The 26852-nt window shown below is 32.6% G+C and overlaps 1 protein-coding gene across 1 annotated transcript in view; it reads right to left on the reverse strand.

The window, feature by feature from the left end:
* The window catches only part of LOC126738590 (N-alpha-acetyltransferase 15, NatA auxiliary subunit), a 265256-nt gene that overhangs the window by 9151 nt on the left and 229253 nt on the right, over positions 1-26852 (reverse strand). Inside the window, exons 12-15 of the mRNA XM_050443990.1 lie at positions 12042-12235; positions 7962-8070; positions 7761-7903; positions 7504-7704 (exon numbers count right to left, since the gene is read on the reverse strand). Coding sequence (XP_050299947.1) covers positions 7504-7704; positions 7761-7903; positions 7962-8070; positions 12042-12235 — 647 coding nt within the window. The remainder of the gene's footprint in view (positions 1-7503; positions 7705-7760; positions 7904-7961; positions 8071-12041; positions 12236-26852) is intronic.

Below are 26852 nucleotides of genomic sequence, written 5' to 3' on the forward strand. Positions count from 1 at the left end.
GTGAGACTGTTACTGGAGTGGTTAGCAATATATTCTTCAACAGGTACAAATTGATTATACTTATTTAAATAATAATTTAAATTATACATATTATGTAGTAAATTCAATGTTTAAACAGCATAATTCGGATTATCTGCCGTGCTCTTTCCCTCGCGATATCCAGGCATCGAGTACGGCACTCTTATTTTAAGTGAATAAACTAAGTAGGTGTATTACAAATTTTGTGTTTTCTTTACTTTACTTTTATCTCAAACTTCCCTAATCTTGTCTGTCATTTTTTTATTACATATTTACAAATAAAATATTTTAGAAGACCTTAATTTCCAAATTAATATCTTACCTACAAATACCTATTTTAAAATTAAAACCAAACCATATTTTTTAATATTTAATACATTCAAATCTGTGTAATCGGTTTATAAAATTTCGCACGTCACTGGCCATTTCATGAATGAAATGAGGCGGGTCTAGTCTACAACCACGTTTCCCGCACCGATACCGCTTAGCTACAGATTGGTTGGGCAGACTTTAAGAGGTAGGCATTATTCTAAATAAAATTAAGATTATAAAATGTAAGTTAAAAATAAAATTGTTAATTTACCCACCTAATTTAACTACCGAATTTTTATTCTTTTTAAAACTCAAAGCGAGTATCAAAATAGTTTGGTAGTTTAAAATTTGAAATGGGTAATCTTACTATAAACTACAATAATAACTGCAGTAAAATATTATTTAGAATCAACGCAAAATATGTGCCCGGCGCGGTATTTTTGCCATCGCGATGCGGTCGCCGCATGATTTCGGCTTCTGTTGTGAGGTATCGATGGAAGCGGGGATAAGTGTCCAGGCTAGAACTATCGATCGGCTACGGCTAAACCCAATTATCCCATTAGAAAACAGCACATCAGCCGACCAGTATTATATACCAAGCCTGTGGACAACCACTCTGTATATTGGTCTAATAGCCGCAGTGCTCTTTTACCTTGTTTACAAGAGAAATATCTGTTGGAAACGGACCAGAATTAATGTCGAAGATCCTACCCTGCAAGATATTCCCCTACAGCCAAGATGCCCAAGAGTAAATCTTCCAGGGGATGCTTCGTTCTAAGAGGGGAGGAGTTATATATTATATCCCTATTTAACTTATAAGAAACTGTACAATACCAACCAGCTTGCCGAATCATCAATTTGCATTTTCCTATTTTCAGCATTTTATAAACTTCAGTTTTTATTGTACGTAAATTTATTATTTAGTCTAGAATTAACTCTGTACTGTATAAGACATATCTAATTTGAATAAAGTTTTTTTTAAAAACAGAGTTCCGTAGTACCGTTACATAATTTATATATCTAGTGAGGTTAGATTATAATAATAATAATAATAATAATAATAAATATTTTTTATTTGCATAGAAGAAACAAAAAAAATACAAGTTTACAAAATCTAGCAATAAATTTACGCAAATAAAAGGCCTACAAATTCAGAATTCTGCCATGGCAGATTCTGGTCTTTAACATTGTGGCCCCACACTTCATTAAAAAAAAAAATGGTAATTTCAGTAACGCTCATTAACAGTAACGCTTAACTAATAACTGATTAAATACAGCTTTTTCTTTAATCATATACCTAATAAACCTACATAATACTACATAAGAGTTCTAAATTCTAAATTTGACAGTTTAACATCAAGCAAAACAATACACACTGCAAATACCCAAAAAACAGATTAAATTTTTTGTTAAATAACAAAAAATAGAAAAATTATTGCAGACAATAAATAAATAAATAAAATGATCCCAATACCAAAAATAGTAATAAATTACTTAAGAAAACAACCATTCAAAAAGTTAAAAAAAAAGAACTTAAATTATATACCCTGCTGATTCATTAGATTTACAATCATCCTCCTACGAAAAGTATTACAAGAAATTAATAATTGGTCCGGATCCAAATTTAAAGAATTTATTTGATAAGCAAAATTGTAAGAAAATGATCGTTTAAATAACTGTGTTTTATGTCTCGGAATGAGAATAGTATTTCTTCTTAAATGTAAATGGTGTACATCATTTCTAAAAGTTATTTTTTGATAGAGATAGGGCGGACTACGATATATTAAAATTTTATAAAAAAATGTTAAAGAATGAGCAATTCTTCGATTATGCATATTAAGCCATCCAAGTTCGTGAAGTTTATGGGAAATGCGGTTTCTCCTACGAATGCCAAATATTAGTCGAATGCAAGAGTTTTGGAGCTTTTGCAGTCTACCCCTATCCTCATAATCAAGACACCAGCCATACACTACATCACAGTAATTACATTGTGAAAGGACCAATGAATCACATAAAAGCTTCTTAATATCTTTACTTAAATAGTGTCTATGTAAATAAATTAATTTCAAAGCAAGATATGCCTTTTTAAGAATATTAGACACGTGATGTTTAAAACGAATATTATTATCTACTATAAGGCCCAAACTCTTACATTTGTCAACAACTGGAATTCTTTCGTCCCCCAATTTAATGTTTATATCATTTAAAATATTATTTACATTAGTTCGATTACCTATGAACATTATAGATGACTTCGAAGGATTTAATTTTAATAAATGCTTTGAAGAAACATCACAAATAGCTTGTAAATCTTGATTAATTTTAAACTCAGCCATTTTAAAATCTCCTGGTAAAAATGAATAATATAACTGCGTGTCGTCTGCGTAAAAATGATGGGCACAATGCTTTAATTGAAGATAAAATCTAGACGTGTAAATGATAAAAAACAAGGGTCCTAAAATACTACCCTGAGGCACACCACTTTCAACTTCCAAAGGATCAGATATGTCGTTATCTATTTTAACACGTTGAATCCTATTATTTAAATAAGAGGCAATTAAATTAATAGCAGCATCAGAAAAGCCAATATAATGAAACAAAGACTTTAAAATTGAGTGGCTAACGAAATCAAAAGCTTTAGTATAATCCAACAACACCAGAGCAGAAATCTTACCCTCATCCCTAGCCCGAATTACGTCATCAATAACGTCCGCCATAGCCGAAGTACAACTATAATTTGTTCTAAATCCAGATTGCTTAGGTGGTAAAATATCATTATTATTAAGAAAACTACGAATTTGAGAGTCTAGAATGCGTTCGAGAATTTTTGAAAACGTTGGTAAAATACTAATAGACCTAAATTGACTAAAATCAGTTGGATTATGCACTTTCGGCAATGGCAACACAAAGGCTTCTTTCCAGCATTTGGGAAAGTAGTTTTTATTAATACACTCGTTAACAATATGTAAAATAAATGGTATAATAAAAGGACAGCATAGTTGAATTAACGTAATATTAAGATTATCCACCCCGAATGCTTTAGACTTAATACGTAATATAATTGCAGAAATAGTATTATAATCAGTGGGATGAAAAGAAAACTTATTTAAGGTTGGTAATGCATTCTGATCATAAAAATTAATTAACTCATCACAATTACCAATATTTGTCACTCTTGTACTATCTATAAAATATGAATTAAAATTGTTGGTATTTACAAAAGATTTAGGAATTTGCTTCTGCTTTGATGGCAATATTTTTCTTAGTTCACGCCACTTGTCCTTGTATGTACAATTCTCAAATTTATCACTATAAAAAGCCCTTTTTTCCGCTCTAATCGCTGTTGTTGTATAGTTTCTAAGCTGTTTGTAATAATTCCATTTAGCTGGCAGTTTAGTTGTTTTAAAATCCTTTAATGCCTTATTTCTTAATTTTTGCAATAGTTTAATATTATCTGTCAGCCACGGAGAATCTTTTTTTTTTCGAACAACTATAGTTTTAATAGGAGCATGCTTGTCGAATAATTTGAGTAAATTATTGTTTAAAAAATGTATCTTATCATCTATGGATTCGAATTCATATATTAAATGAAATGGAACAGCCTCCAAATCCTCTTGAAAGTTGTTTAGGTTTATATCTTTTAAGGATCTATAAGATACAATGTGCGGTTGTACAATAGACTCCGTGACATTAAATTCACAAAAAACGCCAAAATGGTCAGAAAATGTAGAGCTTATTATGCCAGATTTCAAAATGCCAACATGATTTGTAAAAATAAGATCTATAATTGAACTAGTGTTGTTGCTCGGTTATAAGTTGCTTCAAATCGAAAGTTTCACACAAAGAAATAAGCTGAGTTGCATGACTGTAATTTAATTTAGATATATCAATGTTAAAATCACCTAGACACGTTATATTATTAAAATTTGAAAAAATGTCAATTAGTGTTTCCTCTAAAGTTAAAAAAAAACTCTGAATATTTGAACTTGGAGGCCTATAGACTATGCCGAAAATGTATGGCTCCTTACTAATAAAAATTTTTACCCATAAACTTTCAAAAAAATCATGACTTTCAGATAAAATAATTTCATATGATAAACCATTTCGGACATAGGCAACAATACCACCACCCCTAAGATTTTGACGATCATTTCTTATTAATTGATAATTACTGATCTGTATTGCACTACTATCAATATTAAGACTAAGCCAACTTTCGGTGACTGCAATCAGGCTAAAGTCCTTTTTACAATAATCATTCTTAAAATCCTCAAAATGAGCCAGCAGGGATCTACAGTTAATATGTGCTATTTTTAACGACATAAAATATTGCGATTAGTTATAAGTTTTTAGGAATAATATATACTTAGTTGTTGCAGATTTAGGTACTTACTAGTTATGCACTTGTAATAAATTGATATATCTGTATAAAATAAAAGCTGAAGTTCTCTGGTTATAAAAAAAAAATCTTAGCCAAGAAACTATCTAACTACGTATATTCCTAAGTATAATAAGTTAGTTTAATAATAATAATAAAGAATAAATATAAGGATTATACCTACACCTGCACCAAAACAAAAAGAAAAAAAAAACTAGTTTGTCGTAAAGTTAAACAAAAAGAGTTTAGTAAGCCAATCATATATAAAAAAGTACCTGATGTTTCGGACTTGTTCTTAAGTTATTCGGTCCCAACATTGCTTTTAAGGTTGATTAAATCACTTTCCGAGACTACACGATGCACCGAACCATCACTTGTTTTGACATAAACATTGCCACTAGACACCCACGCAAATTTGTTTGTAAAAAGGTTTATTGCTCGGTCTAATAAAGTAAGCCGTAATTTAGTGAGATCCTCCTTAATGTAAACACCGGTGTTTTTTAACATTTTTCTGCTCTTGAGTACCGACAAACGGACATCAGCAGTAGAAAACCGTAGAAAGCACTGCCGGCGGTTTACGGCCCGGAATTTTTGGCGAAATTCTGTGACATTTTTTTATTTCGCTACCGTTAACCTGCAATTTTAGTTTATTATTTAATATAGACAGTACGGTTTCTCGGACATTTTCATTTCGGTCATGTTTGATGCCGAATATACGGACATTGTTGCTGCGCATTGTTTGTTCTTGATTGTCTAGTAGAGTTCTAAGTTGACAGTTCTCTTCCTCCATCCGACTTAACCCTACTTTAAGGGCTGCGATTTCTTGGTTTTGAGCTTCTAGCTGTTCATCAAATTTTTCTCTTACTAATGCAGCTACTTTCGCAGCTATTTCAGAGAGAAATTTATCGTTAAACACACTAGAAATTATGGATTTTATTTCTCTCACATCTGTTGTTGAGAAACCTATTTTGGCGGGAAATGATAGTGGATGCCTTGAATGCAGTTAACTATTACAAACCCTGGACACAAACACTCAAAAACAAGCCAATCGTATGAAAAGGCTATTGCTCACCCCTAACTGTATTATCTTGTAAAAAAAACAACTTTAAAAACACTATTTTGAGGGGATTTTTGAAGAGCGACAAACACTACGTTCTCTCTACTCGAGCGTCATCTATCCTCCGATCTATACTCCTTATATAATTTAAAGTTAGGTTCAAATATTTTAGGTTAAGATATGTAGAAATGTCATAGTAAGCTATGCGAGTTAAGCCGGATTTTAACGCATCCGATATATCATACCGACGTACTTAGTTAATCCAATCATATTACAGTATTTGCGCTAAATTTTATTCTAATTAATTAAAAATATCCTTTGTAAAAATCAGAGAAATAAAATTTACTCATTGGCACACCTGGAGGAGAAGAAAAAATCATGTTAGACTGTTCATATAGGTATTTCGTGTGAGACACAATCAAAGGCTTTTGTAAGGTTACGCGAGATAGACCAATTGAGTGAATTACCGTTGGATCTTCCTTTGTCGGTAGATTCATTCTGAGTCAAGAAATCCAAAGAATAGATGAAGACTTAGGGAGAACATAACAGTCCAGATGCATAAGTTCGTGAGTGTCTATAAAGAAAGTGCTCTTTTATCAGAAGTGCTTTATCTTTGGTAAAAATAAGACCTCTTGAATATATTTTATGACAAGGCTTAGAGTAGCTTAGAATAAGAAATCAGGAGATAAGGAGGACTAGAGTCGTTGATATAATCAGAAGAGTTGCGTGGTCACGTAGCGAGACACGACGAAGAGAGATGGACAAAGAGAGTGATACAGTGGAGGCATAGAGAAAAAAAGAGAAACAGAGGGAGACCACTGAGAAAATTGATCGATGACATCAGAGAGATAGTCGGTAAAGAATGGCTTAGTTGCGCAAAACCGACACGAAAACTCACGGAGAGGCCTATGCCCAGAAGTGAATTGGGGAAGGCTGATGGGGAAGAAGAAGAAAAAAAGAAGTTTGAATGCTAATTTTGAAAACGAACTTGGGCAAAAAAAGTACGTAACATTTAATAGAGATATCTAGCGAGTACAGTTGGTAAATGACTTTCTCCCACGTTATATGGCATAAGCTTTACTTATATCAAAAAAAAAAAATAATAACAAGAGTAGAGTCGCTAACTACTACGTAGAGTTGTAAAAGATATTAATAGGTAGGTTTGAGTTCATCAGTGTTAAATTCGCATCTGATCCTGGTGAAATCTTGATACATATGTAGTAGAACCTTTTGCAAACTAGATAAGAGGTGATAGAGATTTTTGAGTAGAGAAATCAATTAAGGTTCTTTCCTTTTGTGCTTTGTGATGTTAAAAAGAATGCCATATGAAGAGTTTGGATTTACCAAAAGAGTTTACTTGTCCGTTAAAGTACAGGTTTTAATTAAACGAGGGGAAGGTTGTGTTTCATTTTATTAAATGAAATTGTTCTTCCATGTCTCTTGGCTAGTCAAGGAAAAGTTAACCGATTCTGAAGGCTCGCTCTTTTTTGAATATTAAACTGTAATACATACGCACATCATACTATACCGGTATGGCAAATTTCTTTCTTGAGTGCCTACAATCCATGCATTAACAAGCAACCTAAATTCATTCGTAATGTGAAGTTAAAGAGAGAACAACAATGTTTCATTGATACTCTGGAAAGGGAGAATGCAATAATTTCATATACCTCTTACCTTTAGTTAGGTTTATATGTATGCTATTCACGCATTTAGTTTAATTGAATTGGACACTTACGTCAATATCTACATCAGTGTATTTATCAAAGTTCTCAGTGACTAGGCTGAGGGCGTCCTTCTGTAACGTCTTATCCAATAGATACATCGATTTGGCTCCTTCTAAGGCCGCCCTAAGGCTGTCCTTGCGTTTCTCTAGGAACTCCTTGTTAAGGACTTTCTCGTCTTTGGTACTGAACAGGGATTTTGTTTCCGTCGCGATCTACAAAATGTAAAACGTTTATAAAATGTACTGAAACGATATAATTTCGCACTTACAACTTCCAGGACCGCCGGATCCACATTCTTCTCGTTTTCCTTAAAAACTTGCAAGAATCTAATGAGGCAGCTGTGTAGTTTAGGGTGGCTCGGATCCACTTGGTGGGCACGTTTTATCGATTGCAACATCAAAAGGATTTTTCCTAAAAGTTTAAAAGTTAATACAGACGTTGATTCGATTGTTGTCATGCGTTTTCTTACTTTTCCTATAATAAACTTCAAAGGCCATCAGATGGGTTTCAATCCTATCCCTCGCTAGAGTTTGTAACGGTTGTAGGAATTTGATTGCTTGCTCTAAAGGGTCGTCAACCTGGAAATAATAATTCCCATTATATTCCTTCTAAGCTATATTTAGACTAAATAGTTTTACTAAAATCTCTGGAAGGGATTCAGGATCATCTGCAAATATTCAAAGACAGATAGTAGGGGAACAACTGATCCATAGGGTAAACATATTGAAGTTAGTCAAAGAATCTGTACAGGACGACCCCAAAGACCCAATGAGATGGCTTAGTAAACAGCAGTGAGGAAGTAATGAACGTAGAAGTGCATATTCGGACACTAAAAATACAGAAAGAAATGTTCAAATACTATACTCCTGGGGCAAGTACCAAATAAAACCAAGTCTTTACTTCATTAGGACCATTTATGTTGCTCCAAAGCTTAACTACCCTACCAGCAACGAAAAGCTGTTTCCGGATATTGTCTGGAGCAATTTAAGGTGGTCCAAGCAAAAACCATTGCATTTTAGAACGAACTAGGAGCATCCATATAATAATAATACCTTGCACGAGAGACAGTAGCAGAGAAATTGATCCAAAGGGTTGAAAAAACCAAAGAAGAATCAAAGCGACAGAGTGAAGGTAAATGGACATAAAAGAGCACATTCGCACTCTCCAAAGCAAACAAAGAGGTCTACCTTTGTTGACAGACTGGACGACTCTGGATAGACTTGCAAGGACTGAGCTAAAAGACAGAAAATTGACAACAATAAAGAAAAAAGAGAGAAGGACCTTATAAGTTCAACTACCAGGAACGGCAAGATGTTTCTGGGTATTACACATCTGAAACAATTTAAGCTGATCCAAGTCAGAACCATTGTCAGAGTCCTGCTAGAATGATAGGCTTAAGTTACAGAGCCTGGGCATAAAGATTAACAGCACTTACGAAACAAGAAAGAGGAGAAAGAATAAACTCTTTGGTGCTAACGTTGTTTTTGAAAAGGGACGTCAGGTATATCAAAATTTGAATAAATTGGTTTGGATCTAGTGGATCCTTCTACAATTAGCTTGAAACCTACTTAGCTAATCGTAAGCAGATATTGAGAGTATATAACTAATTTGTTGCATGGACCTAAATATTGGGAAATGTCATTCTATTATTTATAGTGTTAACGCTCTAGGTTATATTTGTTCTATTGAAGGCAATCCTTTGGAAGTTATCACTAATCTGAAGGATCTAGGTATCAGATCAATTTTTTCTCTCATGTTATGTCAGCTATGTCCAAGTCTCTAATGTTAAATGCTGCATCCCACCAGACCTACCAAACCAAGGCTCTGGATCAAATCTCAGAATCCTGACTTAAAGATAGATAATTAACAGCTGTTAAGAAGCAAGAAAGAGAAGAAGTACATTATTTCCTCTGGCTGCATACCTCAAGATCTAATAGAATAGCAGGCTAAGTCAAATCCTGGATTCCTAAATTAAAGACAGAGTATTGACATCTTTTAAGAAGAGAAAGAGATGAGAAGATCACAACATCTGTATAGGGCATCCCTATAGAGTCATTTAGAATTATCTACAAACCCTCCAAGAAAGACAGTAATAAAAAAATCGATACAAAGAGTTGTTACTAGTCAAATAATTCTTCCATGTTGGGAAAAATAGCTTATAATATAGAATAAAAAGGAAGAGGAGAAATCAAACCGAGACAGTGAAGAGAAATAAAGGTTATTAAACACCACATTGGGTCTTTACAAGTACCTCAGAATCTCACCATAGTTACAGAAAAAAAATCTGGAATGTGTGGCTGAAGACCATTGATAGCATCTTGGAAGCAGTTAAACTGATAAACAAAGTACTTGATAAACTAGTAGACTCTGGGTTAGGACTTTGGCTTAAAACCAGAAGATTGAAGAAGTAAGAGAGATGAGAAGAGGTAGGTGGTAACTTACACTCTGGCTTCTGAACACCTTGAATAGGCTTCAAAATATTCTATTAAAGGAATCTATAGAGAGGAAACTATAGGTCTCAATAGACCCAAATAGAACTTACTGCAGTAAGTTATCTGTCAGTAGTATATATTAATGTATCTGTCTTGCAAGGTTTGCAAGGCAGATACATTAATCTAGAGTTGAAAAACTGGAGCTAGTCAAAAAAACTTTCCAAGATGTAGAAGAAATGGCTAAGGCAAGAGTAGAAACCGGAAAACAGTTCAATTAAAAGAATGAAGGTAAATAAAGGACATAAAAAAGCACATTTAGATTCAAAGACCTCTGAATCTCAGCTAGTATTGATAGCAAATTGGAAGCTTTTGGGCTGAGCAAAAGTAGGCTTCTGACAGACTGGGTAGCCTCTAAATCGATTTGCAGGATGTTGGTTTAGAGACAGAAGATTGAGAGTAGTGAAGAAGTAAGAAAAAGTAGAATAATGGCTACTGCATCCCACCAGACCTGAAAGAAAAATGAAAAGATGACAGCACCTGTCCAGATACACCTATAAGAAATATCCAGAAGCCTTTGCATGCAGACCAATAATTTTTTTTTCCTACCCTTTAATAGTAGATCCTATACGGAATCAATACCGAAAAGCAAACTGATGCTATTCGAACATCTAAAACGCATGTAGGATCATCTGCGAACTTTGCAAAAGAGAGTGCAATAGAAAAATTGATCCAAAAGATTGAAACTAGTCAGAAAAACTTTCCAGGTCCCCAAGCCGAAATAAATAAAATCGAAGAATTGTCCAAGTGAAGAGAGTGAAGGAAGAAAATAAAAAATCCATACAGAAAAAGAAACTGATGCTACCGAAACCTCAGGAACGCATCTGGAATTATTTGCAGAACTTGCAAGATAGACAGTAGTAGAGATATGGATCCGAAGCGTTGGAAATAGTCAAAAAACTTAGTAGTCCAAGAAAAATTCCAGGTCTCGAAGAAATAGCTTAACAAAGAAGAGAAATCGGATTAGAGTTCCCAAATCGAATAAAGGACATAAAAAAACACATTGAACTACAGAAACCTAGACTGTCTGACTGACAGAAGCACGAGAGAGGCGAAGGAGTAAATTCTTCCTACTGTCTACTGCATCTCACCAGACCTAAAAGAAGAATCTGTCAAGAAGAGAGATGAGAAAATGACAATATCTGTCCAGACATCCCTATAACATATATCCAGAAGCCTTTGCACATAGACCAATGGCCTCCTCCCTGCTCTTTAGTACAAAAATCTCATGAGGAATCAATACAGAAAAATTAATTGATGCTATCGAAACGCATTTAGGATTAACTGTAAACCTCGCAATACAAAATGTGATAGAAAAATTCAGCTAAGGAGTTAAAAAAGTGGACCTAGTCAAAGAAACTGTCCAAGATGAAGAAGAAGGGACTTAGGGAAGAGCAGAAGCTGAAAAGGAATCTAAGCGAAAAAGTAAATGTGAATGAAAGGCATAAAAGAGCACAAAAAACTCAGCCAATAGCTACAGAATCCTGAACTGTCAGAGTACAGGCTATTGAAAGCACCTTGGAACGCAATTGGGTTGATAAACAAAGGTGATGAACTGGTAAACTGGTGGACTCTGGATCAATTTGCAGGACCTTTGGCTTAAAGACAGAAGGTTAACAGTTGTTAAGAAGCAAGAGAGATGAGAAGAAGTAGGTGCTGGCTCGCTCTCTGGGTCCTTGGAGAAATTAGGCTTCAAATTATTCTATCGTGGGATAAGTAGAGAGAAGGTCTTCAGTTGGCAATGGACCTAGGTAGTGCTTTATCAGTGGCAATCGTAAAACCTTTGAGAGTGAAAGATATGATGCTAATGGTCTTCTTAGACTTCTGTTATAAATGGTGGAAGAAGAAACCTGGAAAAGTCATTAAGTGACTTCTCATGGCATGAAGTAAGTACGCTTTTGGTTCTTTCAGGACAGTAAAGTATCTGGAAGTTTCACTGGATTCAAAACTGTCCTGATGTGATTTTTCAGACTGGAATAGATCAGGAGAAAGATCTAAGACAGAAGCGCCTTATGGAAATTTGGAGGGTATTAGGCTAATGCTAAAGATTCAATACTTACTCTGGCCAGTTTATCGGGAATCAACTCGTCCAATTGAGGCGTGTCTGCTTCAACATCCCCCTGCTGTCTCGACTTGTGGTGCTGATCCCTTTTAACTTGAGCTTCGCGCGCCTGCGCGCTTTCCTGCTCCGCCTTCTTTTTTGCTTTCCTCTGTTTGTTTTTCAGTTTCTTCAGTTCTGATGGACTCAGGGTCTCTGAAAGAATGATCAGTTGTTAAAAGTTAAGCAGTAGTTTATTTTTCTAGGATAAAATTTATGATGGAAAAAAGTGAAAAAGCGAATATTTGTAACACTTTTTTATTGAAAACAAACGAAGAAAACAATTGATTGCATGCAGAATAAAGACTGAAATGTTCCTTGCGGATGCACTATAACATGGATCACTTAATAAAGCACAAGAAATATTAAAGTCTTTAGTTCCATTGGAAGAATTAACTAGAATTTGGCTGAGTAGAGTTTCTTAATGATGGGGCTTGTGAACCTCGAATTTCACTTGGGTGGCGTGGTCGTCGAGTTTCTTCAATTCGACCTTTCTGTCCTTCTCTTCCCAATGGTATTCCTGCTCAACGGTGTGTCCGTCCCTCTTCTCAGCTCTCTCTTTCTTGTCGTGAGTGTGAGGATCTTCGACTCCATATTTAAACTCGTACTTTGGCCATGCGTAGTAATCGTGAGTTTTATATTCGATCGCGTATGCGCAGACGACCACCAAAGCGAAAATAATAAGAGTTTTGGAGAGCATGTTGCTTGTTCTGTTACTGTTGAAGCTGAACTGTGATTGGGTGTGGTTCGTAGGCTCGTTTATATATCGGGAAATGTTTTATTAAAAGTTTAATATTTCGGGTCTAAAAATGCCAAATTAACATTATCAACGAGAGTAAAAGTACGAGTTAATGAGAATAATATGGCTGATAATTATGTTTAATGTATGCGTTAAGTTGAATGGTACATATCTTAATTGCCGTATGTGTAATATGATTTGGTTTGAATAAGTGGATATTTTAAAAACGACTAAAGATAGCTAATATGTTTACATAATAAAAAATGTTCATGTATTAAATCTTCATTAAATGGATAAAAAAGATACAAGGTGTTCCGTTTAAAAAAGCAAGAAATGGAGCTTTGAAATTCGTAAAATATGATTGCTAACTACGAACACCCTGTATATGACAGAAGAAAACAATTTACGTCAAAGTAATTCTCCATTCTTCTAGAATCCCAATTAAGTTCAATATTAACATTGAATTAATATTTCTAGTATCAAGATGAAGTTCATTGATGTAATGATTTTTAGATTTTTTTTATAAAAAAAATTATTGCAGTCAAACTGCGACATTGACAAAGCAGCCATATTTAGCGCATATACTAGGTAGCCTAAGGCGGTCTTAAAAATAAAATAAAAAGAATGGCATTCCATTTTTTAAAAAAATGCTGCTTATATCGCCCTACTTTTTTGAAGCATCCTGTATACTTCAAAATATTTTCCAAATATGCGCTATCAGGTCCCAAATTTTTTTTAAGAAGTTAGAAAATTTTAACCTAACTTTTTTAGGCTTTATGGAAGACCGACGCACTGTTGCAGGACCCTGTATATAAATATTTAATTAAAAAAAAACTTGTTCCACAACTATCCAAATCACCTGTATCCAATCTATCGGATATTATCAACAAAATCATTTTTTGTTCATGTATATTAATTTGAAACAGAGAGATTTTGCAGAATTTCTTACTGGTAAGTTGTTTGGGGTGGGCGGGGGGTGAAAGAGTAGTGTTAATAAAAAACGTTTTTAAAAATTAAAGGTAATATAGAATAACATGAATGATAGGTAATTTTCTGTAAACTGAAAAAGTTAAATATTCAATAAATTAATTTTTTTCCTCTGAGGCAATTACTGCAAAAAACCGTTTTTTACAAAAATAACCCTTAAAAAATTCTTCTTCAAAATCTCTCTTTTTCTTTGAATATTTATATATAATATGGGAAAAATTATATCAAATTTAAATAAAAAAAGCTAAAACTAATAGAAAGAAAGAAAGAAAATGTGCTATATTACGTAAGAATAATCTTGTGTACAAGCATCCTACAAGCTAAAAAATAAAACAAAACAAAAATACAATTTCAAAAATTGACAAAACAATGAACAAAATTAAACACAAGAAGACAAAACTTTTTGAACATACTTGAATTAAAGATAACTAAATAAAACAATTAATTACTAAATAAAGGTAAACTTGTTGGCAAAAGTAGAGAAGAAAAAAGGAGAAAAAAAAAATTTCCAACATGTCCAAGGTTAAAACCTATCATTAAAATAAAGTCATCCAGGTTATAATATGCCTTAGCCAATAAAAGCGTTTTTAATTCACTTTTAAATTTCTTAACATCCGATATATGTCTAACACATAGAGGAACATGATTGTAAATTTTTTTACTTATGTAAATTAATGAGTTTTTGGTAAGGGAAGACGTAGGAATAGGTAGAGGAACATCATTTACACGACGAGTCAAATGGCCAGTGTCAGAGGGTAGTTTAGGAATTTTGTGAATAAGAGCAGCTGTTTCTAAAATAAAGAGTGAAAAAAGAGTTAGAATTTTTTCAGAAATGAAGAGGGGTTTGCAAGAATCTCTTAACTTAGCAAAACACAGGTATCAAACTGCTTTTTTTTTAATAACAAAGACAATGTTCAGTAGCCCCTTATTGGTTAAACCCCAAAAAGGCAAGTCCTACCGAATATGAGATTCAATAAGTGAAAAGTACACTGAACGTGCAACCACCCCTCCCAGCTCTTGTTTTGCCATTTTTACTGCAAAACATCCAGAAGATAATTTCCCAGCTAAATGTAAAATATGATCTTCAAGCCGAAGGCGACCATCAATGGTAATTCCTAGGAACTTGCAGCACTCTTTATTCTGCAAGAGGGAATTTTCGTCAAACATCAGACCCTGAACATCGCACTTAAACCCCATAATAGACGTCTTCCTTACATTAAACACGAGCCTGTTGGAAGCACACCACCCTGATAAAATCTGAAGGTCTTCAAGGATACAAGTCTTAATATAATCAGAATTTTTATGGCTCCATAGTATGGTGGTATCATCAGCAAACTGAACCACCTTGCCCTGCAGTTTCAATGAACTCTAGTCATCCACATACAGTAAAAATAACAGTGGTCCCAACACTGAACCCTGGGGAACGCCGCATTTTAGGGATCTAGAAGCAGACAAACGCCCAGACACTGTAACCTTCTGAGTACGATTTGATAGATAGAACTCAAGCCATCGCAACGCTACGCCCCTAAAACCATATTTATCGAGCTTAGATAACAGTATTCCATGATCCACACAGTCAAATGCTTTGGATAGATCACAAAATACTGCCGCCGATAACTCTCCAGAATTCAAGGACACATAGACGCTCTCCAAAAAGCTAAAAACAGCATCATGAGTCCCTTTACCGGCTTGAAATCTAAATTGATTTGCAGACAAAATGCCATTATGATGTAAAAAGGACAAAATTCTGCTTTTTGCAATTTTTTCAACTATCTTAGAGAGGGTAGACAAAATAGAAATGGGACGGTAATTACAAGGCTGATCCAAATCTCCACCCTTATGAAGAGGGATAACCACTGCCTCTTTTAAACATGAAGGAAAAATGCCAATATGTAAAGAATTGTTTATGGTAGAAACTAAAGCATTTAAGGCTGAATCATGCAAAAAGAGTAACAACCTTGAAGATATCCCATCAGCTCCAGATGATTTGTTTTTTTAGGCGTTTGATTTCATTTTTTACTTCGGTTAGATCGACAGGATGAAAGAAAAATGAATGCTCAACCGACACTTGTTGAAGATAGTGTAAGGGATCAATGTTACTATGAATGCCCTTGAGCAAGATATTAGGTATATCACAATAATAGTCGTTTAAAATGTCAGGTCTTAACTCCGGTTCAGATACTTTTCTATGGCAATGTCTAAAATCATAAATAATCGACCAACACTCTCTTTGCCTATTTGATGACATATTTAAGCGATCCCTATAATAATTAGATTTTGCTGCTTTAATTGTCTTTCTGTACAGACTATGGTATTTCTGATGATATACAAGGATATTTTTATTTGTGGTATATTTGCACAATTTAGTCAAAAAACGGAGGGTTTTAACTGAAATTCTAAGGCCTCTTGTAATTCATGGTTTTCGTTTCTTAGTTTTAAGCCTCATTTTAGGAAAGCACTGATTGATCTTATCACACAGAACTTGAAAAAATAAAGTAAGTGGGTCAGAAGCCGTTTCAAGTGCATTCCAATTTACCAAAGCTGTAGCAGCAGAAAAAGCATTGAAATTTCTCCTGCTGAAAATTCTTCCCATATAATGAGATGAAGATAATACAGTATTATATGGCATTTTAGCAAGAATCATGGTCGGAAATACCAAATGGGAGTACTGTGCATAAAACGTCATCAAAATTTGTACAGAAATAGTCAATTGTAGTTGCAGATGAAGAAGTTATTCATGTGGGAAAAACAACATGCATTTTCAAGTCGTAAGAATTTAAAATACTTAAAAGAGAAGTACGTGGCAAGGTTTCATCAGTGTAGTTAATATTAAAGTTACCAGCCAATATAACCTTAGAGTGTAGGGACAACTGGGATAAAAGAGAATCAAGTTTGTCCAAAAACATAGCAATATCTCCTGTAGGTGGCCTATAAACACAAAGAATATATAAATTAAAACGCTTACAAAAAGAAAGAGAGAATTCAAAAACATTCTCTAACAGAATATTATCATACTTATCAATATTACAAAAAATCGTTTCAATTGTTTGCCTAGCCAAGATCATTATTCCTCCATGTATAAATTGTTGACGACAAAAATTTGATATAGGAACATAATCAGGTATTAAAAAACATTCACTAGGCCTCAACCAGTGCTCAGTCAGAAGTACAATATTAGGAAAATTACATGTGTCCAGCAAAAGATGAAGCTCATCCATCTTGTTTTTTAGGGATTACAATCCCTAAATTAAGAATTATTATATATTATTAAACTATTAGGAATAAAGATACTTAAGCTTTTCGAAGAGCTAATTTCAATCTTACTAGTAGAATATGAACATGAATGAGATTCAACCTTCGTGGACATGTCTATAAAAAAGAAGAAGAAGAATTCAATTCACGATCAGTAATCAGTTCAGACTCATTAATTTGATGATTCAAAGACAATTTATTCGATGAAATATTAATTTTAAAATACTTGAAAATATGTGCATGTAATAATGATGCCAAGTCTGAACCAAAGTTACTGGCGTGATTAGACTCTAAAATCTTATACAGATTAATATTATTTACATGAAAAATACGATAAAGGGCCTTATTACTATTATAGATAACATTATGGTTTAAATAAGTATAAGGGCTTGTCATCACTAGTGTTTGTATCAACATGATTTTGAATTAAATTTTTTAAAACATCAGATGAAGAACAAATTCCATTTAACATTACTATTAAAAAATCTTCTTTCGTAAAGTCCTTAACTAAATTTCATGCTGTCCTAATCACTTCACTGCTTGAACTGCCCGGCTTGTAGTAAGCTTCAAACTTTAAACGTAAATGTTTTAGGAACACTCTGCTACAATTACCACCAACAAAGAGAAGCCGAGGTCGACTATCGTCAGGTGTATTTGGCCTAGATGGTAGCTGTGTTGGAGAATTAATAACAACAGATTTAGATATCTGTAACTGTTCCTTCAATGCACAAATGTCGGAATAACAGGTATCTTTTTCAACTTCCAACACCTTTACGGAGTTTAACATCTTCTTATTTAAGTTAGTGAAGTCGTTTACGTCTTTTTGTAGCAAGTTTATTTCAGTCTTATAGGTTGAAGACTCGTTTTCTAATGTTTTTATCGTTACATCACTTTCAGTAATGCCAACAATTCACCTTTTTTAATTTTTAAGTTTTCCAATTCAACTTTAAGTTCTTCATTCCGTTTATGCAGATTTTCCAGGGATGAGGAAAACTTCTTTTCGGCTCCGACACTTCATCTTCAAAAACCATGCTGTTTCTTCTCATTCTCTCTATATGTCTATCCTTCTCTTTCAATTCTGTCAACAAATCATAAATCTTTTGCTCATTAATTCTTCCTTCCTGATCTCTTTCATTAAAATCATCTTGACATCTTTGTGAGCATAAAATCTTGTAGCCTCTCAGTTTTATGGCATCAGAATTTCTTTCCAGACAACTTGGGTGGAACATTAAAATACAAGAGATGCAGCAATAATTTGAAAAATCCCTTTTTTGACAACATTTGAAACTGCGGTTCATTTTAGATTATAAGGAAATATTATAAAATTGAAATAAATATTAATGGTAAAAACAGGAACTGCAAGTAAACAGTAACTTGAACTTAAACCCAACGCAGGAAACAAACGTACAACAAAACACACAATTGCACGTCCTACGGTTAATGTTCAATTATTTCAAGTTAAGGTCAATGGTAGCCAGATAATTTTAATTTAGTCAAAACAGGAACTGTTTATAAAACAAAAACATTTACTGATGCAGGAACTTAATTAGTTTTTTAAGAAACACTTGTACCTCGAAAATATAGCACGTTAATGTAAGCACGCAACACTAGATCAAAACAATTTAAATTAAATCAAAACGAATCAAAACAAAACAAAACTGAGCACCGGCGCCTCCTACGAGTATAGACGTCTACTCTGTACGACTGCTAAACCGATACTGTAAATAAAATATATAATAGTTTTTATGCTATTTTATAGCTTACAAACAAAAAAAGTCAATTTCTTCAAATATTTATCTTAATTTGGTAAAAACAAATATTTTATTAACAATCCTGGAACAAATTTAAGTTACTCTTACTTATTATAATTGACTAAATCATTTAATAGAATATAGGTTTTTTACATGACACATTGCCTGAATATACGAACCTGAATGATTATATGACCTAAATTAAAAAATATAAGAAAAGAAAAACAGAGAAAGAATGTTCGGAAATGCCTGAGAAGACGAAGAAAAAAGGCATTGATTGAAAATCAGAATTTTTGGCCCATTAAGCCTTAACACGAGAAAAAATTAGTGAAATACTAAAAATGTTGATTTTTAATTATCATTGATTAAATAAAAAAATATATACAAGGTGCCTGAATTAAGTCTGCGCCTTTTTTAACCTCTTCATTATTTCACCAATTTGTCATGAATTATATGAGCAACCAAAATATTCGACTATTTTAAGAAATCATATAAATGCCATACTTAAATATTTCAGAACAAAAATTAATAAAAGAGAAAGTGTGCCATTTGCTACCACACATTAGCAATCAAACACACCATATTTAAATCTAATAAATAATGCAAATTCAAACTAAATTAACCGACAAATGCCCTAATATAAATAATTTAATTCACAATCTCTTTCAATACATTGATTACTATAAAAGACTTGTTCAAAAACACTCAAATCACAGTAGTCACCATTAACAGTAACAGAACAAGCAACATGCTCTCGAAAACACTCATCATCTTCGCTTTGGTGGTCGTCTGCGCATACGCCATCGAATATAAAACTCACGACTACTACGCATGGCCAAAGTACGAGTTTAAATATGGAGTCGAAGATCCTCACACTCACGACAAAAAAGAGAGAGCCGAGAAGAGGGACGGACACACCGTTGAGCAGGAATACCATTGGGAAGAGAAGGACAGAAAGGTCGAATTGAAGAAACTCGATGACCACGCCACCCAAGTTAAGTTCGAAGTACATAAGCCCCATCACTAATTAGATGGATTTTGAGGGATTTTATGCTGCTTAGTCCAATTATTAGTTTTGTATATAGTGCCGTTTTTTTGTACATAAGTAAGCCCACTTTAGGCTTACTTGTGAACAAAGATGATCTAATTTAATGGGGATGTTCATAATACTACTGTATAACTTTCGTTTCGTGCATGCCATCTGTTTTCTTCCTGTATCTTTTTGTACCTGATTAGTATTGTTACTTATTAGATGAATAAATAATTTAAAAAGTTGATTTGTTTTTTGTTTATAATAATTAGCTGTTAATAGGAATCTAATTAGATTAAAGGTTATGGATAATGTAGATCTTAATGAGACCTACAAAAGTGATTTGGACTATTTTTTTGTGAGAAAGATAGTTTTTGAGATACAGCGCCTGAAAAGTAGGACTGATATAGACTATATTTGCCTACACACCTTTTTTCCTGAACATCTCTGTTAATATTGGTCGGATTATATTAAAAATTAGTACGAAAATAATTGTAGATTTTAATAAGGCCTATATAGGTTACATATAGGTTAGGGTTGTACTTACATATTAAAAATAAAATAAATAAATAAACGTTTATTATGAAACGACAAAATATTACATAAAAGGTGACATTCACATAATGTGTTCTTCCATGCTACCTTAAAAATACAGTATTAGTGAGCAGTTTTAATACAATACTACTTTAAGCTAAAACTCGCTTCTTAAAATTACTTACAGTAAAAATATATGTGAATCTAACAGAAAAGCGTTGTATTTCTTCTTGAAAGTGAGCATGATCTTATTAAGTTGTATACTTCAGAGTTTAACAAAAATACACCCTGATAGGTAAACGAGTTTTTAAAACCTTCAGTTCTATGCACTGGTATTTAAAATCTTATAATGTTTCTTAGGCGGTGACTATGTAAATCTTCTCTTGCTGTGAAATAATCTGAAAGATATTTAGGATACCTCGACTTGTAAATTCTATAAACAAACTGACAAAAATGTAAAGCTGCTCTCCTTTCATATTTTAGTATTTTATTCTCAACATATGTTGGTGTTATGTGATCAGATTTTTGTATGCTGAAAACAAATCTCATAGAGGCGTTTTTAGCTAACTTTTTATTAGTACATCAAAGGCTGTTTTTTTACCAATTTTGAAAAACGAACTATTTGTGTCGCATCCCGTGAGGCAATGAACTGCCAAAATGTTTCTTAAAACTGCTTTTCCCAATTTTTGAACTACATCCTGAATTGCTAAGAAGCGTTGATTTTTTGAATGCCCTAATTCCATCAGTAATTTACAGCCCTTTATTTGTTTTGTAATAATGAAATGGTGTAAAAGTAAAAGTAATACGTCAATATCCACAGATTTGACAAGAATAGAATTACTATGCTCTCGCTCTGCCAGGACGTGAAGAATAATTCGAGTATCCGCTTCTTCCTAATTAGTTTTGTATTCTTCCCAAATTTGTGGCTCTTTATCGGTGGTTATAATATACACATTTTCGGAATTTTCAGATCCTCCTGTTACTATTAGAGTTTCATTCTTATTTAGAGATTTCGCTGCAAATTCCAAAAGATAACTTACAGTAACAACTAATCAGGCCTTCTTATTGTTGGATGATTTGAGAAAATCATTAAAAATTGGAACTTTTCGAGACCCAAAAATTTTGTACTCTGTTGTATTAGATGAATCACCACGTCTGAATCTCTCAGCAGATTTTAATGAATTACATGTGTAAGTATCAAAAACAACTGTTATTCTCTTAGCATTGTGTTTCCGTCCGCAACTTAGCATTCGATTTTAGAATACTTGTGCTAAACCGTTAAAAGTCAAAGAGGAAGTTGGTTTCAATTCTTGGATTATAACCATACAATCAATAATATATGATTCTACACTCTTTGGAGAAACTATTGTATCTGCAATTGGCTCTAATCTCTTGCATAATTTAGACTTGGCAGTTTTTCGCATTGAACCATCTTCATAAAACATTGACGAAGGACAACGATAAAAACGTGTTTCAACGCACAAAAATCAAGAGCATTATGACACAGCTTTAGGGGTTACGATATGATTAGTCACGCGTCTCCCGCGAACGTCGGCGACTGTTCTAGCCGTCGCTAATCTGGCACAACTTTGCAGGTGGATTTCTCGCAATCTAGCTAATATATCCGATTGCAGTTACTTTTAAAAACTTCGTAACAGTTTTGTCTACCTTTTATTCGCAGATTGTATGGAAAAATGTTTTCAAATAAAAAAGTTTCTCGCTTGCTCAAAAATTCATTGCAGAAAATATAATTTTAATGATTTTTAAATGTTATATTAATAAAAAGAAACGTTTTTTGGATTTATTTTCTCGCAGTTTTTAGCGCTTATGTATTCTCATTAAAGCAAAAAAAAGATCTTTTGAATATGTCAAAAAGTTCCAGAGATATTAAAAGGTTAAAGTTAAAAAGCACTTTTTTTAAATTCCTGTCTTTTGCAATATTCTCCATTTTATAAAACTAGGTACCACTAAAAAAAGTCGTAAATGCTCATTTCGTATGTACAATAACCTAATTAATGATTTGGTAAAGTTTTCATCTGGTTCTAAGCCGATTTTATTTTTTTTAAGAAGGGAGCTACTTTTATTGTCTTTTTTACTCCGCTAAATATGAAAGTTAGTGATATTAGAATAAAGAAATTGTGAAATGAGTAAGTATGTGCTATTGTTAGCATTCAAAATCATCCCATGCTGTCCTGACCATTTAAATATTAAGTTTAAGTCCTCATTAATTTCCTGCATACATTAATATGCATTATAAGGAGGAAATCCGAATAACAGCTGTGTGTCATCTGCATAAAGATTTACGGAACAAAACCGAATCTGCTCTGGAAGATTTTTAGTGTAGATGCCAAATACTAAAGTCCGAGGATACTACCCTGGGGCACTCCATAAGCAATATGTTCAGATCCTTCTCCATCCAGTTCCACAATCTGTGTCCTCAGTTGAAGATAACTTTGGAACCATTTGCAAACACTTACTGAAAAACCAAAGAAGCTCATTTTAGCCAACAGCATCTCGTGATTTATGAGATAAAAAGCCTTGCTGAAATCTAACAGTACCAGGCAAGGAACACAAGAGGAGGGTATATTGGTTGATATCTCGGAAGCTACTTTTGTCAGGGCTGTGACTGTTCCATGATTTTTTCCAAAAACCAGACTGTACTGAGGGTAATTTCATGCATATTTACAAATTCAAGCAAAATATCCAACACTATTAATTCAAACATTTTGGCAAACATGGGTAGAAGAGAAATTGGTCTTAGCTCTGAAAGATTTTCAATTCTATTTTGCTTTGGTAGGGACTTGATAATAGAAGTTTTTCATATTTGTGGAAATTCCCCTTTGTGTAGAGATGAATTAAACACCTTTGTCAGAAATGGAGCAATAAGCTCAATGCTAAAAAAAAGATTATAAGTTATTTTGTCAACACCCATATTTTTTGATTTTATTCTTTCAAATGACATGTATATCTCATATTCTGAGATGTCTTTAAAAACAAGTTCAGCCTTATTAAGCTTTTCCAGTCTTGTATCCCGATAGAAATTCAGTAGCAAATTATCCATCGGTGTGGCAAACCGGTATACATTTGCAAAAGCGTCACTTATTTCACTGACATTTTTCAGATCAGTAGGTATTTCACTGTTTTTATTATCAATTAATATTTTTTTGTATCCCTTTTATGTTTGTGAAGTTCAAAGGACATATATGCCTTTTTTTCACTACGCATAGAAAAAGACAGATAGTTCTTAATGTCTAGGTAAAAGTCTTTATATTTAGTTTGACCAGTTTTTTTAACTTAATGATTTGCTTTATTGTATGGTAATATAAGGCTTGTACTTTTTCTTAATTACTGAATGTTTTAGGGGAGCATGCTTATTGGAGATGTCATTAAGATTATTACTGAAAAGAGTCACTTTATCATTTAAAAATGCTTGCTGCAAAATAGATTCATAATCTATATGCTGTACATCTAGCTCAAACTGCCTCTTATCGAAGTTTTTTAAATCTTTATAGATTAGAGCCTTATTACTTATTTTAGGAACATTATATCAATTAAAGTACATGTGTCAATGATCCGTAAAATTGAGCATATCTAAAGTACCTGATTTAATGACATTTACTTGCTTATCAACAATCCTTGTGGGATCAGAGACAATTTGTTTTAAGTTAAAAAGCTCAAGCAATGATGCCATAAAATCACTTTTTCAATCAATAGATTTTACAAATTTATATTCAAATCGCCCATTAAGATTATGTAGTCACATGAAGTAGACATATTAGACAAGAAGATTTCTATATTATTCAAAAAAGTGTAGCTAACCTGTGGGGGTTTATACAATGTTGCTACCAGAAAAAATGTATTCTTATATATTATATTCATCTTTTCTCCTTAATATCTTTGTTAATCTTAATCTGGTTATATTTAAGGTTTGTACAAACATTGTAGAATTTTAATGAGAGCTACAAAAATGATTCAGATGATTTTTTTATAGGAAAGATACTTTTTGAGATAGAACTCCAGAAAAGTAAGCCGCAAATTATATCAAATTTAAATAATCAATTTTATTTATGTGTATTATTTGATAAAACAGTGATTTTTCAGAAAAATTTCTTACTGGTAAGTTCTTTGGGGTTATAGAGGTAGTATTGATAAAAAACTTTTTTAAATATTAAAAGTGAAATATTCAATAAATATTTTTTTTCCTTTGAGGTAATTACTACAAATAAACGTTTTTTAGAAAAATAACCCTTACCCCCCCACCCACCCCACACCTTCATCCAGTAATAAATTCTTCTGCAAAATCTCTCTTTTTCAAATTAATATGCATGAACAAGAGATGATTTCTCTGATAATACCCAATAGATTGAATACAGTTGATTTGGATAAAACAAGTGTTTTTGTACTAAGTATTTATATATAATATGGATAAAATTATATCAAATTTAAATAAACAGTGTTTTTATGCAGAACTAAGGTTTCTTCTTGCTTACTCATCTTTTTTCCTCAATATCTGTTATTATTGATGTGATTATATTAAAGGTTGGTACAAAAATTGTAGATTTTAACGAGACGTACAAAAATGTTACAGATGATTTTTTTGTGAGAAAGATAGTTTTTGAGATACAGCTCCCGAAAAGTACGCCTTATATAGATTAGGGTTGTACTTGTAAACTCATCTTTTTTTTCTAGATATCTCTGCTAATACTGATCTAATTATATTAAAGATTAGTGGGACAACAGTAGAATTTAATGAGACATACAAAGATGTTTCAGATTATTTCTTTGAAAGACAGATGGTTTTTAAGATACAACTCTTACTATAAAGTAAGCCACAAGGTATATCAAATTTAAATAAACAATTTTATTCGTGTATATTATTTACAGTGATTTTTCAGAAGAATATCTTACTGGTAAGTTGTATAGGGTGGGCGGGTGGTGTAAGGATCATGTTGATAAAAACGTTTTTAAGAATTAAAAGCAATATAGAATAATATAAATTATTGTTAATTTTCTGTAAACTGAACAAGTGAAATATTCAATAAATTAATTTTTTTTCCTCTGAAGCAATTACTGCAAAAATACTGTTTTTAACAAAAATAACCCTTGCCCCCCCACCCACCCCACACCATTATCCAATAATAAATTCTTCTGCAAAATCTCTCTTTTTCTTTGAATATTTATATATATGGATAAAAGTATATCAAATTTAAAAAACGGTGTTTTTATGCGGAACTAAGGTGTCAACTTCATTACTCATCGTTTTTCCTTAATATCTATGTTAATATTGATCTGATTATATTAAAGGTTAGTACGAAAATTGTAGATTTTAATAAGACCTACATAAATGATTGTGATTATTTTTTTGTAAGATGCTTTTTTAACTACAGCTCCTGAGAAGTAACCCTAATATAGATTAAGGTTATACTTGCATGCTCATCTTTTCTCCTGAATATCTCTGTTAATATTAATCTGATTATATTAAAGCTTAGTATGAAAATTGTAGATTTTAATGAGACCTATAAAAATGATTCAGATGATTTTTTTAGGAGGAAGATACTTTTTGAGATACAACTCCTAAAAAGTAAGTCGCAAATTATATCAAATTTAAATAAACAATTTTATTCATGTATATTATTTGATAAAACAATGATTTTTAAGAAGAAGTTCTTACTGGTAAGTTGGTTGGGGTAGGCGGGGGGTGTAAGGGTAGTGTTAATAAAAAACGTTTTTAAAAATTAAAAGTAATATGGAAAAATATAAATTTATGGTTAATTTTCCGTAAACTAAAAAAGTGAAATATTCAATAAAATATTTGTTTTCCTCTGAGGCAATTATTTATTGCAAAAAACCCGTTTTTTAATAAAATTACCCTTACCCCCCCACCCAACCACCCCTCACCATTATCCAGTAATAAATTCCTCTGCAAAATCACTCTTTTTAAAATTAATATGCATGAATAAGAGATGATTTCGCTAATAATAACCAATAGATTGGATACAGTTGATTTGGATACAACAAGTGTTTTTGTACTAAATATTTATATATAATGTGGATAAAATTATATCAAATTTAAATAAATAATTTTATTCATGCGTATTATTTGATAAAACAGTGATTTTTTCAGAAGAATTTCTTACTGGTAAGTTGTTTGGGGTGGGCGGGGGGTGTAAGGGTCGTGTTGATAAAAACGTTTTTAAGAATTAAAAGCAATATAGAATAATATAAATTATTGTTAATTTTCTGTAAACTGAAAAAGTGAAATATTCAATAAATTATTTTTTTCTTCTGAGGCAATTGTTTATTGCAAAGAAAACCATTTTCTATAAAATTACCCTTACCCCCCCCACCCACCCCACACCTTTATCCAGCAATAAATTCTTCTGCAAAATCTCTCTTTTTCTTTGAATATTTATATATAAAATGGATAAAATTATATCAAATTTAACTAAACAATTTTACTCCTGTTGTATTATTTGATAA

Source organism: Anthonomus grandis, chromosome 7 (genome assembly GCF_022605725.1).
Source record: "Anthonomus grandis grandis chromosome 7, icAntGran1.3, whole genome shotgun sequence".
Classification (NCBI taxonomy): domain Eukaryota; kingdom Metazoa; phylum Arthropoda; class Insecta; order Coleoptera; family Curculionidae; genus Anthonomus; species Anthonomus grandis.